At 39.0% G+C, this 25,346-nt stretch overlaps 3 protein-coding genes across 3 annotated transcripts; 2 read left to right on the forward strand and 1 right to left on the reverse strand.

Moving 5' to 3' along the window:
• Positions 1 to 50: 50 nt before the first annotated feature.
• LOC139946839 (trace amine-associated receptor 1-like) lies at positions 51 to 995 on the reverse strand. Its single transcript, XM_071944566.1, has one exon. It carries the CDS (start codon positions 993 to 995, stop codon positions 51 to 53), a length of 945 nt encoding a protein of 314 aa, XP_071800667.1.
• A 10,200-nt stretch (positions 996 to 11,195) lies between these two features.
• Positions 11,196 to 14,251, forward strand: LOC139947458 (retinoschisin-like). Its single transcript, XM_071945370.1, has 4 exons — positions 11,196 to 11,531; positions 11,647 to 11,704; positions 13,464 to 13,792; positions 13,891 to 14,251. The coding sequence occupies exons 1-4, from the start codon at positions 11,196 to 11,198 to the stop codon at positions 14,029 to 14,031; spliced, it is 864 nt and encodes a 287-aa protein (XP_071801471.1). The 3' UTR covers positions 14,032 to 14,251.
• A 6,747-nt stretch (positions 14,252 to 20,998) lies between these two features.
• Positions 20,999 to 24,175, forward strand: LOC139947545 (retinoschisin-like). The gene is made up of 4 exons (XM_071945485.1): positions 20,999 to 21,334; positions 21,667 to 21,721; positions 22,812 to 23,137; positions 24,035 to 24,175. Exons 1-4 carry the CDS (start codon positions 20,999 to 21,001, stop codon positions 24,173 to 24,175), a joined length of 858 nt encoding a protein of 285 aa, XP_071801586.1.
• Positions 24,176 to 25,346: the final 1,171 nt, after the last annotated feature.

A 25,346-nucleotide genomic window follows, 5' to 3' on the forward strand; every position in this document is an offset into this window, starting at 1 on the left:
CCACTCTAAGAATCGGGCCAACTGTCTCTTGACAACAGTGATTTCGACTTTCACAGTTCGATATCAACTGGTGCCACTGATCTTTTGCAGCACACAAATCGCCCCATGACGATTCTTTTGGCCACCTGACGAAAAGAATCATTAAAAAGACAGTAGATGAACACATTAAACATACTATTACTTATTGTCAACCATACTACTACCCATTCAATTATTGGGGGCGGGGTAACGCCCATCAAAGTTGTAACTACATACGTGACAAAATTCGGTGTGTAGCAGATGGCAAAAATTACAGTGACAATGAAGAATGTTTTCAACATCTTTTCTTGATCCGCTTGTGCTTTTTTCTGACGGTTACGGTTTAGTTGTAGATCTTGCCTTTTACTGACTTTGATGATGCGATAGTAGACAAACAACATGATCGTCACAGGAGCTATGTCACCCAAAATTAGTTTCAGAATATCAATAATTGCAGAGCTGTGTTCTAGAAAACATCCAACTGGAGCTTTTTGAAAAACACTTTTCACTCCAATAATAAGCTTGATTCCAATTGGGTAACAAAATGAAATGCACGATGCAAAAACTACAAGCATGATGAAGCGACGTCGGGTACACCATATTGGGAACTTATACGGCCGTGTGACGGCGATATACCGTTCAATGTTAAGAAACAAAACAGACAGAATTGACATCATGAAAGATGCAAATGCAACTACAGCAACAACTTCGCAAACGAACTGTCCGTAGACCCATTTTTCTGTGGCTGATGGCACGACACTGAGCATTGAAATGATCCCAACTGTTAAGTCATACAACGAGAGAGTAGTCAGTAGAACCTTAGTACTGTCGGCCAAAGTTGAGACACCACGCACCACAGCAATCGAGAGAATATTCCCCGAAATGATCAGCAAACCAATGATAACGATGAAAAATGTACGGATAACAATAAACGATTCAGGCAAACCCGAAGGGGCTTTAGTTGTCGTGGTATTCATTGTACTTATCGTTCAACAGTCAAAAGCTAAACACGTTCATCAACAGACAGGTCTTCAACAGGCTGGTCTTCAGCTATATATGCAGCTATCGCCAGAAGACGATCAGAGCTGATCGAAACGTCGACTTGAAACCAACGGTTCTTTTCAGAACCATCCCAACTCATCTAGAGATTATCATTACATGGTGTTACCACAAATCTTTCTATTATCGTATTTCCACCATGCAAAGTTTCAAATCATACTAATGCAAAGTTGCAAAGCACGGCTTGTCATCAGATGTTCGTTGTTCGTAGTTCGATACGACATTAGTGTCCTCAGTGTCTTGATATACCAACTTGTATGTATTTCTTCCAAAGTAGGTCCATACATTAACATGCAGTCCAGTACATATCAAAAGGACTGCCATTTTCACCGCTATTATAATAACAAGTTTCCGTTCACCGTTTGATGTCTCTGAATTCCTCTCAAAGGTTGTCCCCTTGTCTGAACAAAAACGACAAGACACTGTAGTTTAGAGCAAATTTGAGCGTGCACAATGGTTTAATTAAAGGTCTGCTATTTTTAATAGCAGCCAAACTTGTTGACTTTTAGTTGACTACTGTAGTCGACCATTAGAACCAGCCTCATGACCAAGCTTTCTTTCCTGACTGGTAGCCAATTGTTTCTTGCTAACCGTGTAGAGCGCAGAAGGGAACTCCAATAGACCCATACAAATACTCCTTCTACCCTCGATCCATCCGACTATGGAACCAGCACTTTGCAGCTATTGTGTTCTGTTCACTATAAAAAAAAACTAATTTCTATTTGTTTGTATGTATTCCAAATGCCAAAACATCCAAATTGCAGAAAGTCTACGTTGGCCTAATTGATTTCTATAAAGAAGTATGGGAAAAGTAATTAGTGTTATAGCCCATTTCAGCGGGTTGCAATCTGTATGGTTATTGATTTTTTGTGACGCAAGTGGACCAGAATCAATGGTTTTTTTTTCATACCATGGCAACACTATTATCCGCAGTTTAATTTGAACCACGATCTTCCATGAATTTATTGAGAGGGAACAAATTATGTTGTGGATAGGGCAACTCACCATTTTTAGCCAGAGGAGACAATGGCCGTGTTGAGTGGTTTGATTTTCCTCTTGCTTAAGATGTTTCTTGAGGTTTCAGCGTCTTATAGTGTGAGTGGTCTTTACCGAGAGGTCTGGTACCAGCCGGTAGAGCACCACGCCCTTCTAGGCCAGTCCTTTATGAATATCTCAGGCATCTCTGCCGTCAGATGTTCAGTTCGGTGTCTCAGCCATCATGGATGTTTTTCTTTCAACTACGATCACATCAATCAAGTGTGTCAGATGAACAACGCCAGTGCTGAGCACGTCTGTGACAACTTTCAAGGAATGCCGTATGTTTCGTATCAGTGATCATTCGTTGTACACGTTCAAAGCAAAGTAGCACGTCCAGATCTTGCCAATGCCCAATCACAAACTCGATACTGAAGGCTCCACCCTACTCGGACCGTTGTCTTTGTTAAACGCTATACATATTCATGTTATGTTCAATAGAGCAGGAGAGCTGGAGGCATGTTGTTTAATCCCCAGGAAAATTCTCTTATTGTCTGCTCCTTGAAAAGCATGCAGGTAGCGGACAATCACTCACAAGACAGTGTAGTGCTAGCATTCACTATAGAGGAATGATTTACTTAGAATTGCTGCTGTCCACTAGTGCCCGGCCAAATATAACCAAAGGAAAAGGCGAAAAGGGGCACATTTTTGATTTTTTTTTAAGTACCCTCTTAAACTATTTTGCAAAGAAATGTATGTTAAGAAGGGGCTGGGTGAAGCATGTTGGGTGTCACTGTGGCCGAATAACATAAGGATTTATTTATAACTATTAAAGCTGATACTCCAGCGTCCTTTACTTACTGTTATTATGTGCAAACACAAAAACACCATATTCATATCACTCAGGTGTTGGATTGAAACTCCAAAATCCAGTAGGGATCACACAAAGTAGGGTTTAAAAAGAAATGAAAAAAAATATAATATTGTAAGTGACCAACTAATCTTATTTGAATGTGAACAGCAGTCCTGAATATCATTACAGACGAACGTAAACTTATTTGGATGTGAACAGCAGACTTTTTCTTTACAAGTTGAGCACACCTACATTGTTAGACTCCAACTGCACAACCAAAGGGACTTACACATGTTGTATTGGGCTCACAAGTAGTGGTATTATACTGTATAGGCTATTGTTGCACTTTTTTTTTTACACACCCTGCTTGCTTAGTACATATTTCCTCTATAGTGAATGCTAACACTACACTGTCTTGTGAGTGATTGTCCGCTACCTGCATGCTTTTCAAGGAGCAGACAATAAGAGAATTTTCCTGGGGCTTAACACATGCCTCCAGCTCTACTGCTGTATTGAATAACATGAATATGTATAGCGTTTAACAAAGACAACGGTCCGAGTAGGGTGGAGCCTTCAGTATCAAGCTTGTGATTGGGCATTGGCAAGATCTGAACGTGCTACGGTGCTTTGAACGTGTAAAACGAATGATCACTATCACGACGCAACCGCAACACCAATGACCTGCAAGGTAGTTGTAAAATTCGTTTATGTGTATTTCTAAAGGATTCAACCAAATGATTCTTATTTTAAACAGCTACCTGGGGGAATGTTTTCAACGGAAATGTATTTAACTTGTTCACCATTTTAATGTAATTTTGATATGTGTACACTTCTGAATTTTTCGTAATATTATCGAATAAAAAAACAGGCCCCTACCTTAAGGTTTTGAAAAACTAAAAACACTTCTGCCGTTGACGGCGCGTGTCATAAGACAATGCCGCTGACGTCATTTGTGGGAGTTTGCTTTGTTATACCTCCACGCTGCAACAAAAGCGGCTGTACAAATTGGAGCTCCCAACTATGACGTTTTGAGAGTGATTACGTAACAGGGCTTTTCGCAAATCTCTCAGAAAAGCGCTGGATAAGGGTATTCGAAATGGTTTTTTTTTTACACAATTAAAATCTATTTATAATCATATGACTCGATTTCCTTATTTATTGAAAACATTTAAAATGAAATTCAGCAAAGTTCACGACTTGACATTTTTGTTCAAGCAGGTCTTTAAAAGTTGCACAATATTTTTGTATAAATTTCAAAATGTGTTCGTTCCTACCTTGTTTTACAGAGTATTATTTCTGGCAATGAAAAGTGCGCTCCTGTGAAGGTCTCTGTGAGTTTTGGTGAGTAATCAGATAATTATTTGTTTTAATTCCGTTGGAGCGTTTAAAGACACTGGACATAACCAAAAGGTGTCCAGTGCCTTTAAGAACATGCAAGAAACTGTGGAAGATTAAGACATCATGACCCAGTTTAAGTAGATTTTTTTGTGATCCAAGCCACCAACTAAAAATCACCCAGCCATCAGGGTCCGACATCCATATCTAAACATTGTTTAGAAACTTCTGTTGAGTTCTTTTGAACTGCATTGTGCGATTTTGTGTACACATAAATTAATCTGGTATCTTTCTGTTCCCGATCCAGAGAAACTCGGTCTTGAAGATGGTTCGATCCCCGATGAGAGCCTCTCCGCATCAAGTAACTACAACGGACGTCGAAAGTCAACAGCGGCTGGTGGCCGTCTCAGCAAGCTACCGCCTGATGATAATACCATAGGAGCATGGCATGCTGAGGTTGAGGATACCAACCAGTGGATACAGGTGGATTTAGGCAACCCGACCTACGTCATTGGGGTACTTACACAGGGGCGTTATGGTAACCCCTATCCGCAGTGGGTGACAAAGTACAAAGTGCAGTTCGAACCGCCCTCACCGGCATGTCTTCTTGACATGAAAGACCAACTTGGTCAAACTCAGGTATGATGATATTAGCTTCCTTTGGTGTCACTTCTTTTCAGATGATAAATTCCTCCTACACATCTTACTATACGCGTTTTATTCTCTTTCTAGATATTTAATGGCAACACAGATGAACACAGCATCGTGGAGAGGCGCTTCTTCAAGCCCGTCTTGGCGGTCAAGATTCGCATCGTGCCCGTTGAATGGAACGTTTCCATCTGCCTGCGTTTTGAGCTGCTTGGCTGTAAATAAGTAACATGCAGTAGACGACATACTTTCAGCGAAATGGAGGAAACTTCATTTCATTTAAATATTTAATTCAACTTGGTTTATTGGTTTAACAAAAAAAACATAAAAAAATCTAATCAAAATTTAGGTGTAACTGACCATAATGTGACACCAACCTTGGTATCTAGTGTTCAACACACAGTTTAGTTTTCAGTGTGCAATCATACCCGTGTTCCAGGACACTCTGTCCGCCGGGGACTTTGTACCCAATACATATGGTGGGTGGGGGGGGGGGGTTGACAGAATAAATAAATCAATAATGAAAATTATTGTAAGCTGAAGAAGGATGTTTCGAAAGAGGGCGTACACAGTTCGCCGTGGGGGGGGGGGCAAAGAATCCCCGGGGGACAGAATCTCCTGCCACAACATATTATCTTTGTTTTAAAACAAATCCAAATTATTTCAACCAATTTGCGAACGACAGAATGTGTTTTAACTGATTTGATGTTCTTAATAATTTCATTTGCATGTATTATATTAAGTGTCTATAAGTATAAGTAAGAGCAAACCCATCTCCTTTAAAGACAGTGGACACTATTGGTAACTGTCAAAGACTAGTCTTCACAGTTGGTGTATCTCAACATATGCATAAAATAACAAATCTGTGAAAATTTTAGCTCAATCGGTCGTCGAAGTTGCGAGATATTAATGAAAGAAAAAACACCCTTGTCACACCATGGTCACTCGAAGTTGTGAGGTTCAGATGCTTGATTTCGAGACCTCAAATTCTAAATCTGAGGTCTCGAAATCAAATTCGTGGAAAATTACTTCTTTCTCGAAAACTACGTCACTTCAGATGGAGCTGTTTCTCACAATATTTTATATTATCAACCTCTCCCCATTTCTCGTAACCAAGAAAGGTTTTATGATAATAATTATTTTGAGTAATTACCAATAGTGTCCACTGGCTTTAAATGATTTTTGAAGATGCTTTTTACTAGATCGACATGAAGCGACTATTAATGTTGCTCTTCTTTATAAAAACAAAACGTTGATTACAACTTTTGAGGATCGCATGTTTTGATGTATTTGTGTTAGCTTAGGAACAACCTAAATGCACTGAGATATCGGTAGAAAGTAAAGTCATTAAGTTGTCTTATTATGTTTTTAAATTATATTTCAAGTAAGGAACACTATGCCTTGGATCGGTCGCGTTCGTCATTTTTGTTATAGTGATCCACACTAACGTGCATCGAAACTGCACGGTTTTCCTTTTACGTCGCTCGCAAAGAAACACGGTCGGCCATTTTTTGGGAGTCAAAATTTTGTAAACTAGTAAACTGGTTTACTAGCTGTAAAAAGTCTTTGTTGGCTGCACACAAAAAACGCAACGACATCGGTTGGAGACGGAAGAAGAACTTGGTCAAGTCTACCATACTATTATCAGACTTCCCATATTGGGTGCGTTCGTTTAGCTTCCCTGGGTCGACCCCGATGTTGCGTATTTTATTTTTTTCCAGGACGAACGTGGGCACACAATTACCCCACGTTCGTCCTGGAAAAGTCGCCTTTTTTGTTTTCCAGTACGAACGTGTGCAAATGTTTACCCACGCTCCACCTGGAAAAAAAAGACGCATCATCACGTGAGCCTTCTCGTCGTGACGTCAGTGCACCTCGGGTCAGCCCCAAGTGACCCTATCCACAAGTGGGGCTCTTGGGGCTGGCCCGAGGTGCACTGACGTCACCACGGGAAGGCTCATGTGGTGACGTGTCTGGTTTTTTTTTCCTGGTTCGAGGACGAACGTGGGGTAATTGTATGCCCACGTTCGTCCTGGAAAAAAAATACGTCACATCGGGGTCGACCCAGGGAAGCTAAACGAACGCACTATAGAAACTAAATCGAGTTACACACTTCGACGGTTTCTCACGCGAACTGAGCCGTGATTTAATTACTATTTCTCGCATACCCTTGAAACGTTTGCGCATTTTGCATCAAGATTATGACTTTTTTCTGAAAACTATTATTCGTTTGAATTGAACCAAGCTAAGAGGTTAATTAGTTTCAATTTAAACACCCCACTCAGTGTTTTTTATCCAACCGTGACGCAATTTAATTAGGTTGCCAAACACCGTGCACCTCTATATACCGTTATCACGTGTGGCCATCTTGATTTTACTCCATAATTCCACCCTACAGCCCTTTCTCTTGTTGAAAAACAAACCCCCTTGATTGGCATGGTCGGCTGAATGTTAGTAAAACACTCAATCTTAAAAACACAATGTTTTAACAAAATTCAACATTGTCTGCAAACTTTCAACTAAATAAAACAAACGCTCATAATGAGTTGCGTTTTGTTTAAAATAAATCAAGAAATGTGGTTTACATTGTTACCAAAAAGAGCGATATTTTCTTGTCTTGCACTAAAGGCTCTCCATAGTTTTTCAATTGGTGGGTTAGCAAAAACTCGGTCCGTGACGTTGCAAAAAAATGGTCTATTTTGACCAAACTGAGGCTGGACGAAATAATAGTCTGGTGCCATGTTTGCGTAATGAATGTTTGCATTCATCACCGTTATTGGAAACAGGGGACATGACCAAGATGGTGACAGGTTGATTAAAGGCAATGTACACTATTGGTAATTGTCAAAGACTAGCCTTCACAGTTGGTGTATCTCAACATATGTATAAAAAACAAACCTGTGAAAATTTGAGCTCAATCGGTTATCGAACTTGTGAGATAATAATGAAAGAAAAAACACCCTTGTCACACGAAGTTGTGTGCGTTTAGATGGTTGATTTCGAGACATCAAAATTTATTACTTCTTTCTCGAAAACTATGTCACTTCAGAGGGAGCCGTTTCGCACAATGTTTTATACCATCAACCTCTCCCCATTACTCGCCACCAAGAAATGTTTTATTCTAATAATTATTTTGAGTAATTACCGACAGTGTCCACTGCCTTTAAGGCTATAGGTGATGTGTTTGTAATTTTCGCCAGGCTCCTCCTTAGATATCAAGACTGACTAAAACACATTTGTAACCATAGAGTACAAAGATTTTAAAGATCTGGTTCAGATTTTTCGAGGCTCCTTTCCAGATATTAAAGGCCCGGTCACACAGCCCCGATAACGAGAACGAAAACGAGAACTATAAAGATGCACGCCCTCGATTGGTTTAATTGGGCGTGGGCGTATTCTGCGTGGAGCAAATCAACCAATAGAAGGCGATCTCTTTGCGTCATTATCGTTATTGGGTGCGTTCGTTTAGCTCCCCTGGGTTGACCCCGATGCGTGACGTTTTTTTTTTACCAGGACGAACGTGGGTAATTATCTGCACCCACTCGTCCTGGGAAAAAAAACCGCCACACACCGGGGTCGACCCAGGGAAGCTAAACGAACGCACCCAGTGTTTTGTTATCGCTGCAGTGGGACCGGGCCTTTATAGACCGAGGCTCCTATCTTACAGTTGGAAAGACTGTTCTTTTCAATAAGAGAACAACTTCCAATTTAATGGTAGAACATTGTTTCTTTTAGTTCTTATTTTAATTACGTGGTTGTCGCATATTCGATTTCTGAAATCACATTGAAACTATAAATCGTTTTAATATGACAATCACTAAAAAAAGGAGCCCTGTTGATAGTATCAAACATAGAACGGTTCTTCTGAAGTAACATAGTTTTGGAGGAAAAACCGTTTTCTCACCCAAATAATAAAACAAGTCAGCTGAGGATGAAGCCTTTTATTATGCATCTGAAAGCACAAAAAATTGTCAAATAAGTGTGTTTTTCCCCTTTAAAGGCAGTGGACACTATGGTAATTGTCAAAGACTAGCCTTCACAGTTGGTGTATCTCAACATATGCATAAAATAACTAACCTGTGAAAATTTGAGCTCAATCGGTCATCAAAGTTGCGAGATAATAATGAAAGAAGAAAACACCCTTGTCACACAAAATTGTGTGCGTTTAGATGGTTGATTTCGAGACCTCAAGTTCTAAATCTGAGGTCTCGAAATCAAATTCGTGGAAAATTACTTCTTTCTCGAAAACTATGGCACTTCAGAGGGAGCCATTTCTCACAATGTTTTATACCATCAACCTCTCCCCATTACTTGTCACCAAGTGAGGTTTTATGCTAATATTTATTTTGAGTAATTACCAATAAGTGTCCACTGCCTGTAATATTCTCGTGCAACTACGATGTTGGGATACACTAGTCTGAAAACTGGGCTTGACACTTACCAAAGGTTCCAGTGTCCTAAAGTTTCCATATTCGTTGTTGTTGCTGACGATGTTTTAATATTTTTGTTATAGAAAGGTTTGCGGTAACACCATGTACTTACCATCTCTAATGAGTTGGGGTGGTTCTGAAAAGAACCGTTGGTTTCAACTCGACGTTTCAGAGCATACTGATCGAAACGTCGAGTTGAAACCAACGGTTCTTTTCAGAACCACCCCAACTCATTAGAGATAGTCATTACATGGTGTTACCGCAAACCTTTTTATATCGTATTTCCACCATGCAAAGTTTCAAATCCTACTTAATATTTTTGTTTAATGTTTTGGAATAGACGATTAATAAAATCTGACTTGTTTTGAAATTAATCGGACAATCGTGTTTTTGAAAAAACGCATGGAAATAATATACACAGTGTGTTTTTTATTACTAAGTATACACAGATACAAAACGCAAATAAAAATTACGTCATGGTGACGTCGCAGCAGAATGCGTTAGGCCAACAAATACATCCACACAATATCCCTCAAATATATCAGTGAAAAAAGACGAGCGCACAGATGGATACTGTCGAGGTGGTTTTCAACAGGCTAATTAATATTCAACCTCCATCATTGCAACATTGATTTCTAGAAGTCACCGAGATGAAAGATTGATAGATTCCGAGATGCATACACGAGACGTGCGGTTTGTTGCTCTATAGTCTTGGTTCCAAGATATTCGCATGGATCATTTCCAACCACGGAATGTATGGGTGCGTTCGATTAGCTTCCCTGGGTCTTCCCCGCGGTGCTCACTCGGGCGAGCCCCTGACAATACGTAAACAAACGACCACTCACCGCTCTCGTAGTGACGTCATGCACCTTGAGCCAGCCCCAAAGTGACCCACTCCACAAGCAGGGCACTGGGGGCTGACCCGGGTGAGCCCCTGGAATGACGTTAAACCTATTCGAACGCACCGCGGCAGACCGGGGTCGACCAAGGGAAGCTAAACGAACGCACACTATATAAGGTAGTAACGTGAAGATATTGACGTCTTGGGTCAAGACTAGTTTGTTCTAGTAAGGTAGATTCAGTTGCCTGAAATATTAATAACACTAAAATCCTTTCCATTGTTCATCAGAACCTTGGCCAAACACACTTCGATGGTTTCTCTACCGAACCTTGACATAATTAAATTATATATGGTTCTCGCATATCCATGCCACGGAATGAAACCATACCATCTAGTATTCGTTCAGCAAAGTAAACCAAAAATTAGGATTATTTTTTCCTAACTCCCATCTACCCTCTTCCCGAGTGTTGTCAACTTTTGGGGTCTGTTGTAAACTCTCTGGGGTTCCTCTCTAGACGTCAAGACTGACAAAAACAGAATAAAACAGATTTGTACCATTGAGTACAGAAAAATTAAGGGACTGTTATAGAGAATAGAATATTTTCCGGTTTAAACTTAGGGTCGGGATGATGGCCAACGTTTGACCAAGGATTAGAGTTGTGTAAGCTTGCAAATCGGGCTGAGCTTGGTAGGTGTTTTGGTGACAGTCAGAATCAAATAATTATGTTTGGTCTGTTTTATATTTTACCGGTCAGAACTATATTGCATGAAATTCAGGTTTACGTTCCGGGCCCGATTGTGTTAAAATTAAAACGAAAAAGCTTTTCGTGGTCGTCCAAAGGACAAATATTTTTGGTCATTTACTTTTATTTTGTGTTTTGAAAACCATATATTTTATTTAAACACCGTATCGATAAGTGTGAGTGACGTCAGATGAGTTGTTGTCCTGTTACCACGGCAACGCATTCCCTTGCAGACTTCTATTCGGGTGTTGTTCGTGTTCAACAACTAACTATATCAAGCTAGAGTGCGAAAAATGGCCGACTTGAGTGGTTTGATTTTCCTCTTGCTTGAGATGTTTCTTGAGGTTTCAGCGTCTTATAGTGTGAGTGGTCTTTACCGAGGGGTCTGGTACCAGCCGATAGAGCACTACGCCCTACTAGGCCAGTCCTTCATGAATATATCAGGCATCTCTGCCGTCAGATGTTCAGTTCGGTGTCTCAGCCATCATGGATGTTTCTCTTTCAACTACGATCACGCCAATCAAGTGTGTCAGATGAACAACGCCAGTGCTGAGCACGTCTGTGACAACTTTCAAGGAATGCCGCAGTTTTCGTATTACGACGCAACTGCAAAACCAATGACCTGCCAGGTATATATGTCTTTTTTTAAATGCATTTCTCGTTTTCTAACGTTTAACTCAAAGCATTTTCCTATAAATGATATACATCAGTTACAATTGTGTTTGCTCTTATCTTGCTTTACAGAATAACTTTGTTTCTGGTAATGGAAAGTACGCTCATGTGGAGGCCTGTGGGGATATTGGTGAGTAATCAGATAATAGCATTTGTTTAAAGTACTTTTGATGCTGATGAAGTTTGGATTACAAATGAAACCACTCATTTTCTCGTCTGGAGGAAACAAATAATCACTGAAAGAGAAAAAGTAAAGATAACTCGGCACATTTTGTATAATTTTGCATGCATTACGTGCATTGTTCTGTATATGACGCCGTGCATATTTTCATATTATGTTGTTTTTATGCCTTTACGTTAAGGGGAATGGAAGAGAAAGTGTAGATTCGTGGATTGAACGTACGAGCCGAAAGCGTAAATAACCTACACTTTAGAGTCTTAATCTGACCTGACTCAAACAATTTCCCCCAAAATGTGAACTTTGTCAATTGACGTTTGGTCACATTTATAACTATTTTGCAAAACTTATAAGCATAACATTATTACAGTGCCTGCAACATTATAATAATAATAATAATAATAATTGTGGCTTCTTATATAACGCACACGTTGTGTCCGTCACCCAGTGAAGCTCCTGGCTCTGTAACATATTCTTGCAAGATGTGGGACTAAGTTGGATTATGAGACCTAATTCTGACAGCACCATGAAGTGTTTTACAAGGTGCTGTGTCACAATTTGCTGCCGATCGGACCAGTAACACCGGGCGAACCCCTTCTCTTTTCGAGTGTAACATTTTGATCAGTTTACAAGTATGTTAGCACGTTATTCCGGAGGTCGTTGGTTCGAATCCCACTTTAGTAATTTTTAGATTCGTAGTTCAGTGTAGATTCGAAACGAATCTAACAGTAAAGTGTAGATTCGTAACGAAGCTATACAGTTGAGTATAGATTCGAAACGAATATACAGTTGAGTGTAGATTCGTAGTTCAGTGTAGATTCTAAACGAATCTGACAGTAAAGTGTAGATTCGTAACGAAGCCATACAGTTGAGTATAGATTCGAAACGTAGATACAGTTGCCCGTACATATAGTAGATTCGTAGTTCAGTATAGATTCGAAACGAATCTAACAGTAAAGTGTAGATTCGTAAGAGGCTATACAGTTGAGTGTAGATTCAAAACGATTCTACAGTTGAGTGTAGATGTATAACGAATCGACAGTTTTCTTAACGAAGGTTTCTAACGAATCTGCAGTTTTTATAACAAACAGTTGAGAGTAGATTCATAAAAATAATTTACACTTTCATCAACAGAGTGACGTCGTAAAAAATAGTTTAATTGCAACTAAACGTTCCGTATGCATGGAAGATATACAACAAGAAAATTATACAGTAATAAATTTGTTTGCAAACTCGAATTTTGAATAATGCTCAGAAATTTAATTATTAGCAATTAAAGATGTGTTAAAGACACTGGACTCTATTGGTAAGTGTCGAAGACCAGTCATTTCACTTAGTAAATCTCAACATATGCATATATAATAAATCTGTGAAAATTTGAGCTCAATAATTGGCCGTCGTCGAAGATGCGAAATAATAATGAAAGACGATACACCATTGTCACGCGAAATTGTGTGCTTTCAGATGCTTGATTTCGAGACCTCAAAGTTTATTTTTTGAGGGAGCCGTTCCTCACAATGTTTTATGCTATCAACAGCTCCCCATTACTCGTTAATAGACCATGTAAGAATTTATGCTAAAAATAATTATTTTGAGTAATTACCAATAGTGTCCATCACCAAAACTAACATGGTTTAATAATGTTTATTGAGTTTTTTCTACAATGTAGACAAAATGTGTTAAATAAAATGCTTGTTTTTCCCCGACCCAGAGAAACTCGGTCTTGAGGATGGTTCGATCCCCGATGAGAGCCTCTCCGCATCAAGTAACTGGGAAGACAAAGATAAGAGTACAGCAGCTGGTGGCCGTCTCAACAAGAAACCGCCATATACCCTTATCATAGGAGCATGGTGTCCTATGAGAGGGGATACCAACCAGTGGATACAGGTGGATTTAGGCAACCCGACCTACGTCACTGGGGTACTCACACAGGGGCGTAACGGTGGATCTGCTCAGTGGGTGACAAAGTACAAAGTGCAGTTCGAACCGCCCTCACCGGCATGTCTTGTTGATGTGAAGGAACAACTTGGTCAAACTCAGGTATGTTGATATATTAAAGAGCCTCCTTTGATTTCACCCTTTTTAGAATGAAAACCCCTGATAAACAACTAATAATAAGATATTTGTCCTCCTTCTAGATATTCAATGGCAACACCGACAGAAGCAACATCGTGGAGAGGCGCTTCTTCAAGCCCGTCTTGGCGGTCAAGATTCGCATCGTGCCCGTTGAGTGGTATGACTTCATCTGCCTGCGTTTTGAGCTGCTTGGCTGTAAATAAGTAACGTACAGTAGACGATATACTTTAAGCGAACTGGAGGAAACTTCAATTCATTTAAATGTTTAATTCAACTTGGTTTATTGGTTTAACAAAAGAACATAAAAAATCTAATCAAAATTTAGGTGTAACTGACCATAATGTGACACCAACCTTGATATCTAGTGTTCAACACACAGTTTAGTTTTCAATGTGCAATCATACCCGTGTTCCAGGAAACTCTGTCCGCCGGGGATTTTGTACCCAATACATATGGGGGTGGGGGGGGGGGGGTTGACAGAATAATTTTCAATAATGAAAATTAATAAATAAATCAATAATGAAAATTATTGTAAGCTGAAGAAGGATGTTTCAAAAGAGGGCGTACACAGTTCGCCGTGGGGGGGGGGGGGGGCAAGAATCCCCGGGGGACAGAATCTCCTGCCACAACATATCTTTGTAAAAAAAAATATATATATATATATTACAAACAATTTGACAGAATGTGTTTTAACTGATTTGATGTTCTTAATAATTTCATTTGCATGTATTATATTAAGTGTCTATAAGTATTAGTAAGAGCAAACCCATCTCCTTTAAAGACAGTGGACACTATTGTTAATAATTGTCAATAAGTGGTATGATTTCAACTGTCTGCGTTTTGAACTGCTTGGCTGTAAGAAAGTTACGTGAAGTAAATGAAGAACGGTAACTTTTGCAAAATGGAGAAAAATCATTTAATGTCAGATTTGTGACCACTCAGTAACGTTTTATAACAACATAATTAGATCCTTTGCCTCATTATCATCTATGTCGTAAGCTCTTTGTCTCGGTAGTGTTAGCAATATTTCATTTCACTTTGGAGATGAGTTAAAAAAATGTAAAATCTCAAACTAGTTATGGCCTCTCATTCGGCACGCACTTGGTGGCGCACTATGGTGGATCACCACAATTGGAGGAAGTCGTACACCATGTTCTTGCGTTGGAAAGCATGGTTAAAGGCCTTAAACTGTTAAGGAGACGAGTGTTCCGTTGTATAACTTTAAATACTCACAAACATGGTTCATCTTTAAAACCACTGGACACTTTCGGTAAACAGTTTGTCCAACGGCCCACACTTCGTGTATCACAACTTAAATATAAAATAAAAAACCTGTATAAATTTAGGTTTAATTGGTCATCGGAGTCGGGAGAAAATAACGGGAAAACCCACCCTTGTTTCCGCACGTTTCGTGGTGTCATGACATGTGTTTACAATAAATCCGTAATTCTCGATATCGAGAATTGATAGTTGTTTTAATTTTTTCTCAAAAAGTAAAGCATTTCATGGAATAATATTTCAAGGGAAGTTTTTTTTAGTAAGTTACTTGTAAACCTGTGAATTTTTTTTTTCTGGCTTTAAAGGGTCTGGGTATTTGTCGTGGTACACAAAAAACAATGTCCACAGATTTACATTAAACTACAGCACATCAGTAAGTATATATTTGAAGGTAATTCTTTTATTTTCTTCAAACGGTGTAATCTTAATGTATCTTTTGACATTGTGTTTGTGTACAAAAAGAACCCCACAATCCTTTAAACCTTCATCGTACAAATTAGATCAATTATTTTTTTGTTCACGTCAAAAGAAAGTGTGTAACACTTACGTAGATTTTACAGGAATTTATGAAAAACCCATTTTAACAGTTTTCAAATGTTTTTAAACCGTGCTTGGAACATCTTACGATAACCACTAAATACAATTAATCATTTAAACTTGTTATCTTCGGACTGCAATATTTCATTCTAAATTGTTATTATGTATTTTATTTGTTTATGTATTTTTGTGTAAGAACACAATATCCACGTACCACTGATGAAAATAATATGAGATCATATGATAAGCGAAGGTTCGGAAGCTGTATTCGTTTCAAAATAATATGAAGGTTTTTTTTACTGGACATTAGAGCTGACGTCATAGTCACATCACCTTGTATCACGTGACATTTAAATAATAAAGATTAATTTTTGAGATTCAATTATCTGTTTTTGTGTATGTCTTATTTGTGTCTTATTATTCTGTATAACATTCAGAATACCATAACATCAAAAATGCAGAAAGTAAACGCTTGCGGTGGCTTCATTATTATTCATTGTTTATAGAGCGGCTAAAAGCCGAAATGTACAGTTACAAAAAAAACATTAAACATTTCATTACATAAAAAGAATGAAATATCAATTAAATTGATTTCAGTAAAGAGTTAGGGAAAAGTAATTAGTGAATGCATTTTTAGAGTGCGTTGCAGCCTGCATGGTTATTGACCTTTGCCACGCAACATGACCAGAAAGAATGGTGTTTCTCATTACCATGGCAACATATTCCTCTGCAATTTAACTTGAACCGCGATTTTTCAGAAGTTTACTTAGTGGAAATAGATTATTATGTGGGTAGGGCAGCTAGTCATTTCAAACCAGAGTGAGAATATGGCAGTGCTGAGTGGTTTGATTTTTCTCTTCCTTGAGATTTTTCTTGAGGTTTCAGCATCTTATAGTGTTAGTGGTCTTTACCGATGGGTCTGGTACCAGCCGGTAGAGCACAACGCCCTACTAGGCCAGTCCTTCATGAATATCTCGGGCATCTCTGCCGTCAGATGTTCAGTTCGGTGTCTCAGCCATCATGGATGTTTTTCTTTCAACTACGATCACACCAATCAAGTCTGTCAGATGAACAACACCAGTGCTGAAAATGTGTGTGACAACTTTCAAGGAATGCCGCATTTTTCGTATTACGACGCAACTGCAAAACCAATGACCTGTCAGGTATGTCTTTTTTAAAGGAACACGTTGCCTTGGATCGGACGAGTTGGTCAAAACAAAAGCATTTGTAACCGTTTTTTATAAAATGCATATGGTTGGAAAGATGTTTTAAAAGTAGAATACAATGATCCACACAAGTTTGCCTCGAAATTGCGTGGTTTTCCTTCTACTGTGCGAACTAACATGGTCGGCCATTTATGGGAGTCAAAATTTTGACCCCCATAAATGGCCGACGTGTTAGTCGACGAGGTAAAAGGAAAACCACGCAATTTCGAGGCATGTTTGTGTGGATCAATGTATTCTACTTTTACAACATCTTTCTACCCATATGCATTTTATAAAAAACGGTTACAAACGCTTTTCAAAGACCAACTCGACCGATCCAAGGCAACGTGTTCCTTTAAATGCATTTCTCGTTTTCTAACGTTTTATTGTACGACTGACAAACTCAAAGCATTTTCCTATAAATTATATACATCAGTTACAATTGTGTTTGCTCTTATCTTGCTTAACAGAATAACTCTGTTTCTGGCAATGGAAAGTACGCTCATGGGGAGGCCTGTTGGGATTTCGGTGAGTATCAGATAATAGCATTTGTTTAAAGGCAGTGGACACTATTGGCACATCGACACATTGTCAAAGATTAGCCTTCTCACTTGGTGTATCTCAACATATACATAAAGTAACTAACCTGTGAAAAATTGAGCTCAATCGGTCATCGAAGTTGCGAGATAATAATGAAAGAAGAAAACACCCTTGTCACACGAAGTTGTGTGCGTTTAGATGGTTGATTTCGAGACCTCAAGTTCGAAATCTGAGGTCTCGAAATCAAATTCGTGGAAAATTACTTCTTTCTCAAAAACTATGGCACTTCAGAGGGTTTAAGGGTTAAACCAAAACTAGCATGGTGTAATAATGTTTATTGAGTTTTTCTACAATGTAGACAAAATGTGTTAAATAAAAATCCCCCGACCCAGAGACACTCGGTCTTGAGGATGGTTCGATCCCCGATGAGAGCCTCTCCGCGTCAAGTCTCTATAAATTCATTGAAGCATGGTGTCCTACGGTACCGGATACCAACCAATGGATACAGGTGGATTTAGGCAACCCGACCTACGTCACTGGGGTACTCACACAAGGGCGTAACGGTGGAGCTGCCCAATGGGTGACGAAGTACAAGGTGCAGTTCGAACCGCCCTCACCGGCAGGTCTTGTTGATGTGAATGACCAACTTTGTCAAACTCAGGTATGCTGATATAGCCTCCTTTGAATTTACTTTTTTCAGGATGATAAAAATACTTCTGAACGCTATAAACAATACGTTTGTCATCTTCTTTCTAGATATTTGAAGGCAACACCGATAGAGACAGCATCGTGGAGAGGCGCTTCTTGAAGCCCGTCTTTGCGGTCAAGATTCGCATCGTGCCCGTTGCGTGGAATGGTTTCATCGCGCTGCGTTTCGAGCTGCTTGGCTGTAGAAAAGCTGTTTAATGTTTTATTCAAATTGGTTAATTGTAAAATAAATATCCACGAAAATCATAACATCAAAATTTAGGTTTATTCATAACAGACCACAACCTTGATATCTATAGTTAAAAAAAAATCAGTTTATTTTTCAATGTGCAATCGTACCGGTGTCCAAGGGAATTCTGTCCGCCGGACATTATTTCCCCAATACATTATATGGGGACAGAATATTTCTATATGACAAATTATTGTGGGCTAAAGGAGGATGTTTCAAAAGAGGGCGCTATCAGTCAGAAGTAGCTACACAGTTTGCTGTATTGGGGGGGGGGGGGGCAAATCTCCGGGGACAGAACCTCCTATCACAACGGCATAAGCATGTAAATATTTTACTCAGCGCTGTTAAAAAAAGAAAAAGAAAAAGATATTACAGCCAATTTGCGAACGACTGAATGTGCCTTTTAAAGATTTTTAAAGTTCTTATTATTGTTGCATTTGCCTGTACAAGTTAGTTTATAAATCTATGAATGCCCATCCTCGTTAAATTATGTTTTAGTTTTCTTTTTTAGAATACATTCCTTTAAAATTTTAGATCGAAGCGACAATTAATGTTGCAATTTATTTATACAAAAACATAGATTACAACTTAAAGGAACATTACAGAATTGGGGGAAAATGGTCTTAGATCACAGATTTACATAAAACTTACACGGTCTTTTGATGGTAGTGTACAACATCTTACATCTTACATCTTACACGTCTTGATGAGAGTTTGATGAGAAATAAATAAACTCATTTCCCATCTGTAGTTTATCGCTCAGTGAGCGTTTCTTTTCATTTTTTTAATCGATGTCATGCAATCGTGACCCAGATGGCCGATCGATCTTAACCTTAAACAGGTTTGTCAGTTTTATGTATATGGTGGATTACATAAAGTGCTTACACTGCCAGCAACTTTAGGTACACACAACCCATTACTCTCAGTAGTTAAGTTGATGCCGCGTTCTCAGCAGCATGTTTAAATGAGTGCGGTTGCATCAAGACAATAGGAGACTTTTGAACACTAGGTGGCAGCAGACTTACCAGGTAAATTTCCATTGTTTTCGTAGTTCTGATGCATGCGCACATTACCGAGAACAGTGGGTTTTACCTGGTTAGTCTGCTGCCACCAAGCGTCCGGAAAGTCCCCTATTAGCCTTGGTTTCAGGTCTGAGATCGCGGCTCTTCCTCTGCATGCATAGACCTTATGCCACAAAAACGACCCCACAATTATATTTGCTATCACGAGCCCCAAATTGATGGTAGGCTATTGATGGACGTTAATCAACAAGAGGGCTTTTGTTGTCATTGGGCAGATGCCCTTGCAGACTTTTTGCGATTTTTGTTCTAAAAAGATTTAGGCCCTAAGCAGATGCATAATTACATTTGAGTGCGAGGCGACTGTACCAAATTCCTCGCATTTTGTAGCATCTTGGCCAAAGTATAATACTTCAATTGTGTCTCTGCCCAACCGTTGCGTAATTTAATTATGTGGTTCTCGCATAGTATTATGAAACGTTTGCGCATTTCACACCATCAAGGTTATGAAATTATGCTGAAAAGTAGTTCTCGTAAGGTTGCCTTATTTTTAAGTCAGGATCGTAGAAAAACGATTATTGTGTGTATTAAAGGCACTGGACACTGTTGGTAATTACTAACAACAGTTGTTAGAATGACAACTTATTGGTGACGAGCAATGGAGGGCTGTTGAAAGTATAAAACATTGTGAGAATTGGCTCTCTTTGAAGTAACTTAGTTTTGAGAAAGAGGTAAATTCTCACTCAAGTAATGAAAGACTTCAGCGAGTCATTTTATTATGCATCTGAAAGCAAACAGAGTAATGGAACAAGGTTGTTTTGTTTTTCTTGCAAAATCGATAACAATTTGAGCCCAATTTTTCACAGTTTTTTATGCATGTGTTGGGATACACCAAGTGGGAATTATGGTCATTGACATTACCGAATGTGTCCAGTGCCCTTAAATTCAGACCTTGCAAGGCAGCCTTGTTTTTAATTAAAGGAACACGTTGCCTTGGATCGGACGAGTTGGTCAAAACAAAAGCGTTTGTAACCGTTTTTTATAAAATGCATATGGTTGGAAAGATGTTTTAAAAGTAGAATACAATGATCCACACAAGTTTGCCTCGAAATTGCGTGGTTTTCCTTCTACTGTGCGAACTAACATGGTCGGCCATTTATGGGAGTCAAAATTTTGACCCCCATAAATGGCCGACGTGTTAGTCGACAAGGTTAAAGGAAAACCACGCAATTTCGAGGCATGTTTGTGTGGATCATTGTATTCTACTTTTACAACATCTTTCTACCCATATGCATTTTATAAAAAACGGTTACAAACGCTTTTCAAAGACCAACTCGACCGATCCAAGGCAACGTGTTCCTTTAAGGATAGTAGAAAAAAAAAGTGTGTCTAAAGTTATAATGCAATTCAGATCGTTTTTTTTTTTTTTTTTTTTTTTTTTTTTGCCAGCTAGAGCGTTTTTCAATCTGCATGGTTATTGAATTTTTGATGTTAAGTGTCCGGATTGAAGGATTTTTAGCCGTTGTCATGGCAACGGGCTTCCGAATGCCTTGCAGTTTGATTTAAGCAACGATTTTCCAGTGGCCCAGTAATTGGGAGTAGATTATTGTTTCGGGATTCGGCAGCTCAACATTTCAAGCCATAGTATTAGAAAATGGCCGTCTTGAGCAGTTTGATTTTTTTCTTGCTTGAGATGTTTCTTGAGGTTTCGGCGTCTTATAGTGTGAGTGGTCTTTACCGAGGGGTCTGGTACCAGCCGGTAGAGCACCACGCCCTGCTAGGCCAGTCCTTCATGAATATCTCGGGCATCTCTGCCGTCAGATGTTCAGTTCGGTGTCTCAGCCATCATGGATGTTTCTCATTCAACTACAATCACACCAATCAAGTTTGTCAGATGAACAACGCCAGTGATGAACACGTCTGTGAAAACCTTCAAGGAATGCTGAATGTGTCGTACTACGATGCAACTGCAAAACCAATGTCTTGTCAGGTACTTGTAAAATTCATTCATTTGGTGTTTTTTGTCACTTTATTTCATGACTGACAAAAATTAATGTTAAAATCATTTTCCTTTGTTAAAGACACTGGACACTATTGGTAATTATCAAAGACCAATCTTCTCACTTGGTGTATCTCAACATTATGCATAAATCAACAAACCTATGAAAGCTCAATTGGTAGTCGAAGTTGGGAGATAATAATGAAAGAAAAAACACCCTTGTCACACGAAGTTGTGTGCTTTCGGATTTTGAATGCTTGATTTCGAGACCTAGCGTTCCAAAGTTTCCCATTGTGTTTGTGTCTACCTTTTTCTCTCTACAGAATAATGTATCTAGCAATGTAAAGAGCGCCCCTTTGAAGGAATGTTGGGGTTTCGGTGAGTAATCAGATAATAATAATAATATCGAAGCCTTATATAGCTCACGTATCTACCACAAAAGGTACTCCGAGCGCTAAGTATGATATACAAACTGTCAGAAAGATGGGTTATTGCAGTGATGAATTCTGAGACCCAATTATGTAGCACCTTAAAAGGACACTTGTGTCCTTAAGCAATACACTTAACCATTGCTTCGTCCTTCGGATGATGGGACGTCAAATTTAACATCTATTACACCTTAAAAGGGTTTACAAGATGCTAGAGCGCATACAGCAGCCACAGCCAGGAACACCGGGGCGAACTCCATCTCTTTCCGATGAGTGCACTGGGTTCTTTTAACAAAATGGGACCAACGGCTTTACGTCCCATCCGAAGGACGAAGCAATGGTTAAGTGTCTTGCTTAAGGACACAACTGTCACGGCTTGGGATTCGAACCCACACACTGCTGATCAGAATAGCATCAGTTTTAATTCCATTTTGAGTTACTAATTTTAAATGACAGGGCTTATCACATAAATATGATGATGAAGTTATGAATAAAAATGAAGTCACTTATTTTCTTGTTTGGTTTGAAGAAGAATATATGAATGTAAAAAAATAAAGAAATTGTGTTTGATTTTGTAAAACATCTTACACTATTAAAAGGAACATTACAGAATCGTATTTTGCTAACAAAACAGTTGTTGGCAGTGTATCCGCCAAATACATACTGAAAACCTGTTGAAGTTTAGGGTCGATCGGCCAAATGAAAAACCGCCTACACATTTTGCATGACATCGATGCAATTTCTTTTTACTAAAACGCCCAAATTTCAATTGGGATATTAGTTCTATTTATTTCTTGTCAAATGACGTTTCAGACAGAAATATTTTAAGGGACTTTTTCTACTATCATCATCTTTACATCGTGTAAATTTTATGTAAATCTGTGATCTTCACGATGATGTTTTTATCGTGACAATTAATATTTTAAATTTGGAATTAAGGTGACAATAATGTTAGGAAGTTTCTGTTAGGTAATTTTTGCGGCAAGGAAGGATCTATTTGATTAATAAAATCTTGTATTTTTATTTACTCCCTGATCCAGAGAAACTCGGTCTTGAAGATGGTTCGATCCCTGATGAGAGCCTCTCCGCATCAAGTAACTGGGAGGCAATTTTCTTCAGCATAGCAGCGGGTGGCCGTCTCAACAAGATACCGACTGGTAGTTACATAGGAGCATGGAGCCCCAGTGTAGCGGATACCAACCAGTGGATACAGGTTGATTTAGGCAACCCGACCTACGTCACTGGGGTACTCACACAGGGGCGTTATGGTAAATTTGCCCAGTGGGTGACAACGTACAAAGTGCAGTTCGAACCGCCCTCACCGGCAGGTCTTGTTGACGTGAAAGACAAACTTTGTCAAACTCAGGTATGCTGATATTATTAAAGTCACATGGAAGTAGTATTTTTTCAAAATAAAGCTTTTGTCACTAAAATATGTGTTTGATGAGTGGAATATGAATAAACAATTAACTAAGAGCTTAAACAAATAGTTTTAATGTTATTTACAAATTTGAAAATAAGCCCGACCGAGAGGGCGCTGTTCGTGACGTCAATCGAGGCGCGATGAATCGCATGCAGTGCCAACACAAGAGAGTGACGCTTGGCGCAAGCTAAAACATGCCCTCAAAGTTGAAACACTAGCCGATTTGTTCACGTTAGGCAAATGCTCCTTTAGGTTCGATACGTCTTTCAGGTACCTTCTTCGACTTCCCCACTAGCTGGAAAAATTGTTGGGATGGCGTCATGTTTTAGAAAAGAACTTTTCTCTTCATGTCTAAATGTGTTGTGTATTCCTGATTCTCGAAGCACGACGGCTCGAAGTGTTTGCTGCACAGTGCTGGAAAAGACTTGCAAACTGACCCGTCTTTAGTTGTTTTGCTGTACCAGCAGCAATACACCTGGTCGACATTGCCGGGAAAATGAAAAAAAAAAAAAAAACTTTTTCGAAACGTGCAAACTCACGACTAGGACTTGAATGTACTTGCACGTACGTTTGATGCTCGATCGAGGCAGTTTGCCTCGATTGACGCCACAAAAGGGGCAGGCGGAGTCACCCCACACAACTTTTTTTTCTTTTACATATAAATCGTTAAAAACAATTACTCAAAAATTTATGTTGTTGTTCATAAACATATACTCTAATGTTTGGAGAAAAACAAATTCTATTTCCATGTGACTTTAATAGCCTCCTCTGATTAAAAAATAAACAAAATAATCGTTTTTACGCCTTCAATTAACAAAATGCTATTTATTCCCTTTCTAGATATTTAATGGCAACACCGATAAAAACAGCATCGTGGAAAGGCGCTTCTTCAAGCCCGTCTTGGCGGTCAAGATTCGCGTCGTGCCCGTTGAGTGGTATGACTTCAACTGTCTGCGTTTTGAGTTGCTTGGCTGTAAATAAGTTACATGCAGTAAACGAAATATCGTCACTTTTAGAAAATTTGAGAAAATTTTAAATTAAATTCAATTCAATTTGGTTCACTACAACAACAAAATCATAATATCTAAGTTCCGTGGTAAATGGCCATTCTGTGACGTATAACAACAACCTCAATCCCAATGCCCAATTGTGATCAGTACCGTAGTTTAATACCAATTTTTGATCTAACTGAGTCAATACCTCGCATTATTTTCTTCTTACAAATTTGACATCCGATTGGTGCGGTATAAAAAGTGTTATATTTACTGGCTGTATTTTATACCTTATAATTAATTATATCTTTGAACATTATTATCCATAAGAGTACATTTTTTTTTAATTGTAACTCGACATGAAGCCCCTTTTATAATTACCTTGAACAGTTAATTGCCTCTTATTGGTCAAAACCCGATCACGTGGGGATGTTTTAACGGATGATAAAGGACCGGCTTTGGGAAATAGTGAATAATTGGCCCCTTAACCAGTACACATTTCGTACAACTAGTTTGCGCTTTGCACTGTATCGCATGCTTTTATTTAGCCCTGGCGGCCTTACGCTTTCGTTAACAGCGCCAGCCGCCATCCCGCTGGTCATTACCACGAACGGATAACATTTTAAAGTGGTGAAGAATAATGATTAATGTTGGTTTTACCCTAACACTGCATAGGCCTACTCAGTACTTTCCCGAGTCCTGTAATAAAACAAATCACAGGCATGTTACTCGGGTGGGATTCTAACCTCCGACCCTTGCAATTCTAGAGCAGTGTCTTACCAACTAGACCACATAGACTGCCCAGTAGCTAGAGGCAGTTCGAATCCTATGTTTAAGCAGCGGGCACCGCAACGATTCAATAGATGTTAAATTTGTATCGGGGATAATTAATTGTTGTATTACTCTGTACAACGTGTTAAGTTTGTGCTATATTATTATGATTGTCTACTGCTATTATCTTGTATAGAATAAATTAGTTTCAAAAGTTCTGCATTAATTGAGACTTTATATTAAATACCGGGTAAATTTCCATTGGTTACGTAGTTCTGAGCCTGCGCACATTACCGAATACAGTTGATTTTACCTGGTAAGTCTGCTGCCACCAAGCGTCCCAATTCGTCTTATTGGCTAAAAGTTTGTTCTGCTTCTCAGCGTATTTT

This window comes from Asterias amurensis, chromosome 14 (assembly GCF_032118995.1).
Source record: "Asterias amurensis chromosome 14, ASM3211899v1".
NCBI lineage: Eukaryota > Metazoa > Echinodermata > Asteroidea > Forcipulatida > Asteriidae > Asterias > Asterias amurensis.

What these genes read in the sequence shown, in the direction of transcription:
- LOC139946839 (XM_071944566.1), bottom strand. Translation starts at nt 995, where the DNA reads ATGAATACCACGACAACTAAAGCCCCTTCGGGTTTGCCTGAATCGTTT.
- LOC139947458 (XM_071945370.1), top strand. Translation starts at nt 11,196, where the DNA reads ATGGCCGACTTGAGTGGTTTGATTTTCCTCTTGCTTGAGATGTTTCTT. An exon ending in GGAGGCCTGTGGGGATATTG is followed by an intron (nt 11,705 to 13,463) that starts GTGAGTAATCAG and finishes TCCCCGACCCAG; the next exon opens with AGAAACTCGGTCTTGAGGAT. An exon ending in AACAACTTGGTCAAACTCAG is followed by an intron (nt 13,793 to 13,890) that starts GTATGTTGATAT and finishes TCCTCCTTCTAG; the next exon opens with ATATTCAATGGCAACACCGA.
- LOC139947545 (XM_071945485.1), top strand. Translation starts at nt 20,999, where the DNA reads ATGGCCGTCTTGAGCAGTTTGATTTTTTTCTTGCTTGAGATGTTTCTT. An exon ending in CAAAACCAATGTCTTGTCAG is followed by an intron (nt 21,335 to 21,666) that starts GTACTTGTAAAA and finishes TTCTCTCTACAG; the next exon opens with AATAATGTATCTAGCAATGT. An exon ending in GAAGGAATGTTGGGGTTTCG is followed by an intron (nt 21,722 to 22,811) that starts GTGAGTAATCAG and finishes TCCCTGATCCAG; the next exon opens with AGAAACTCGGTCTTGAAGAT.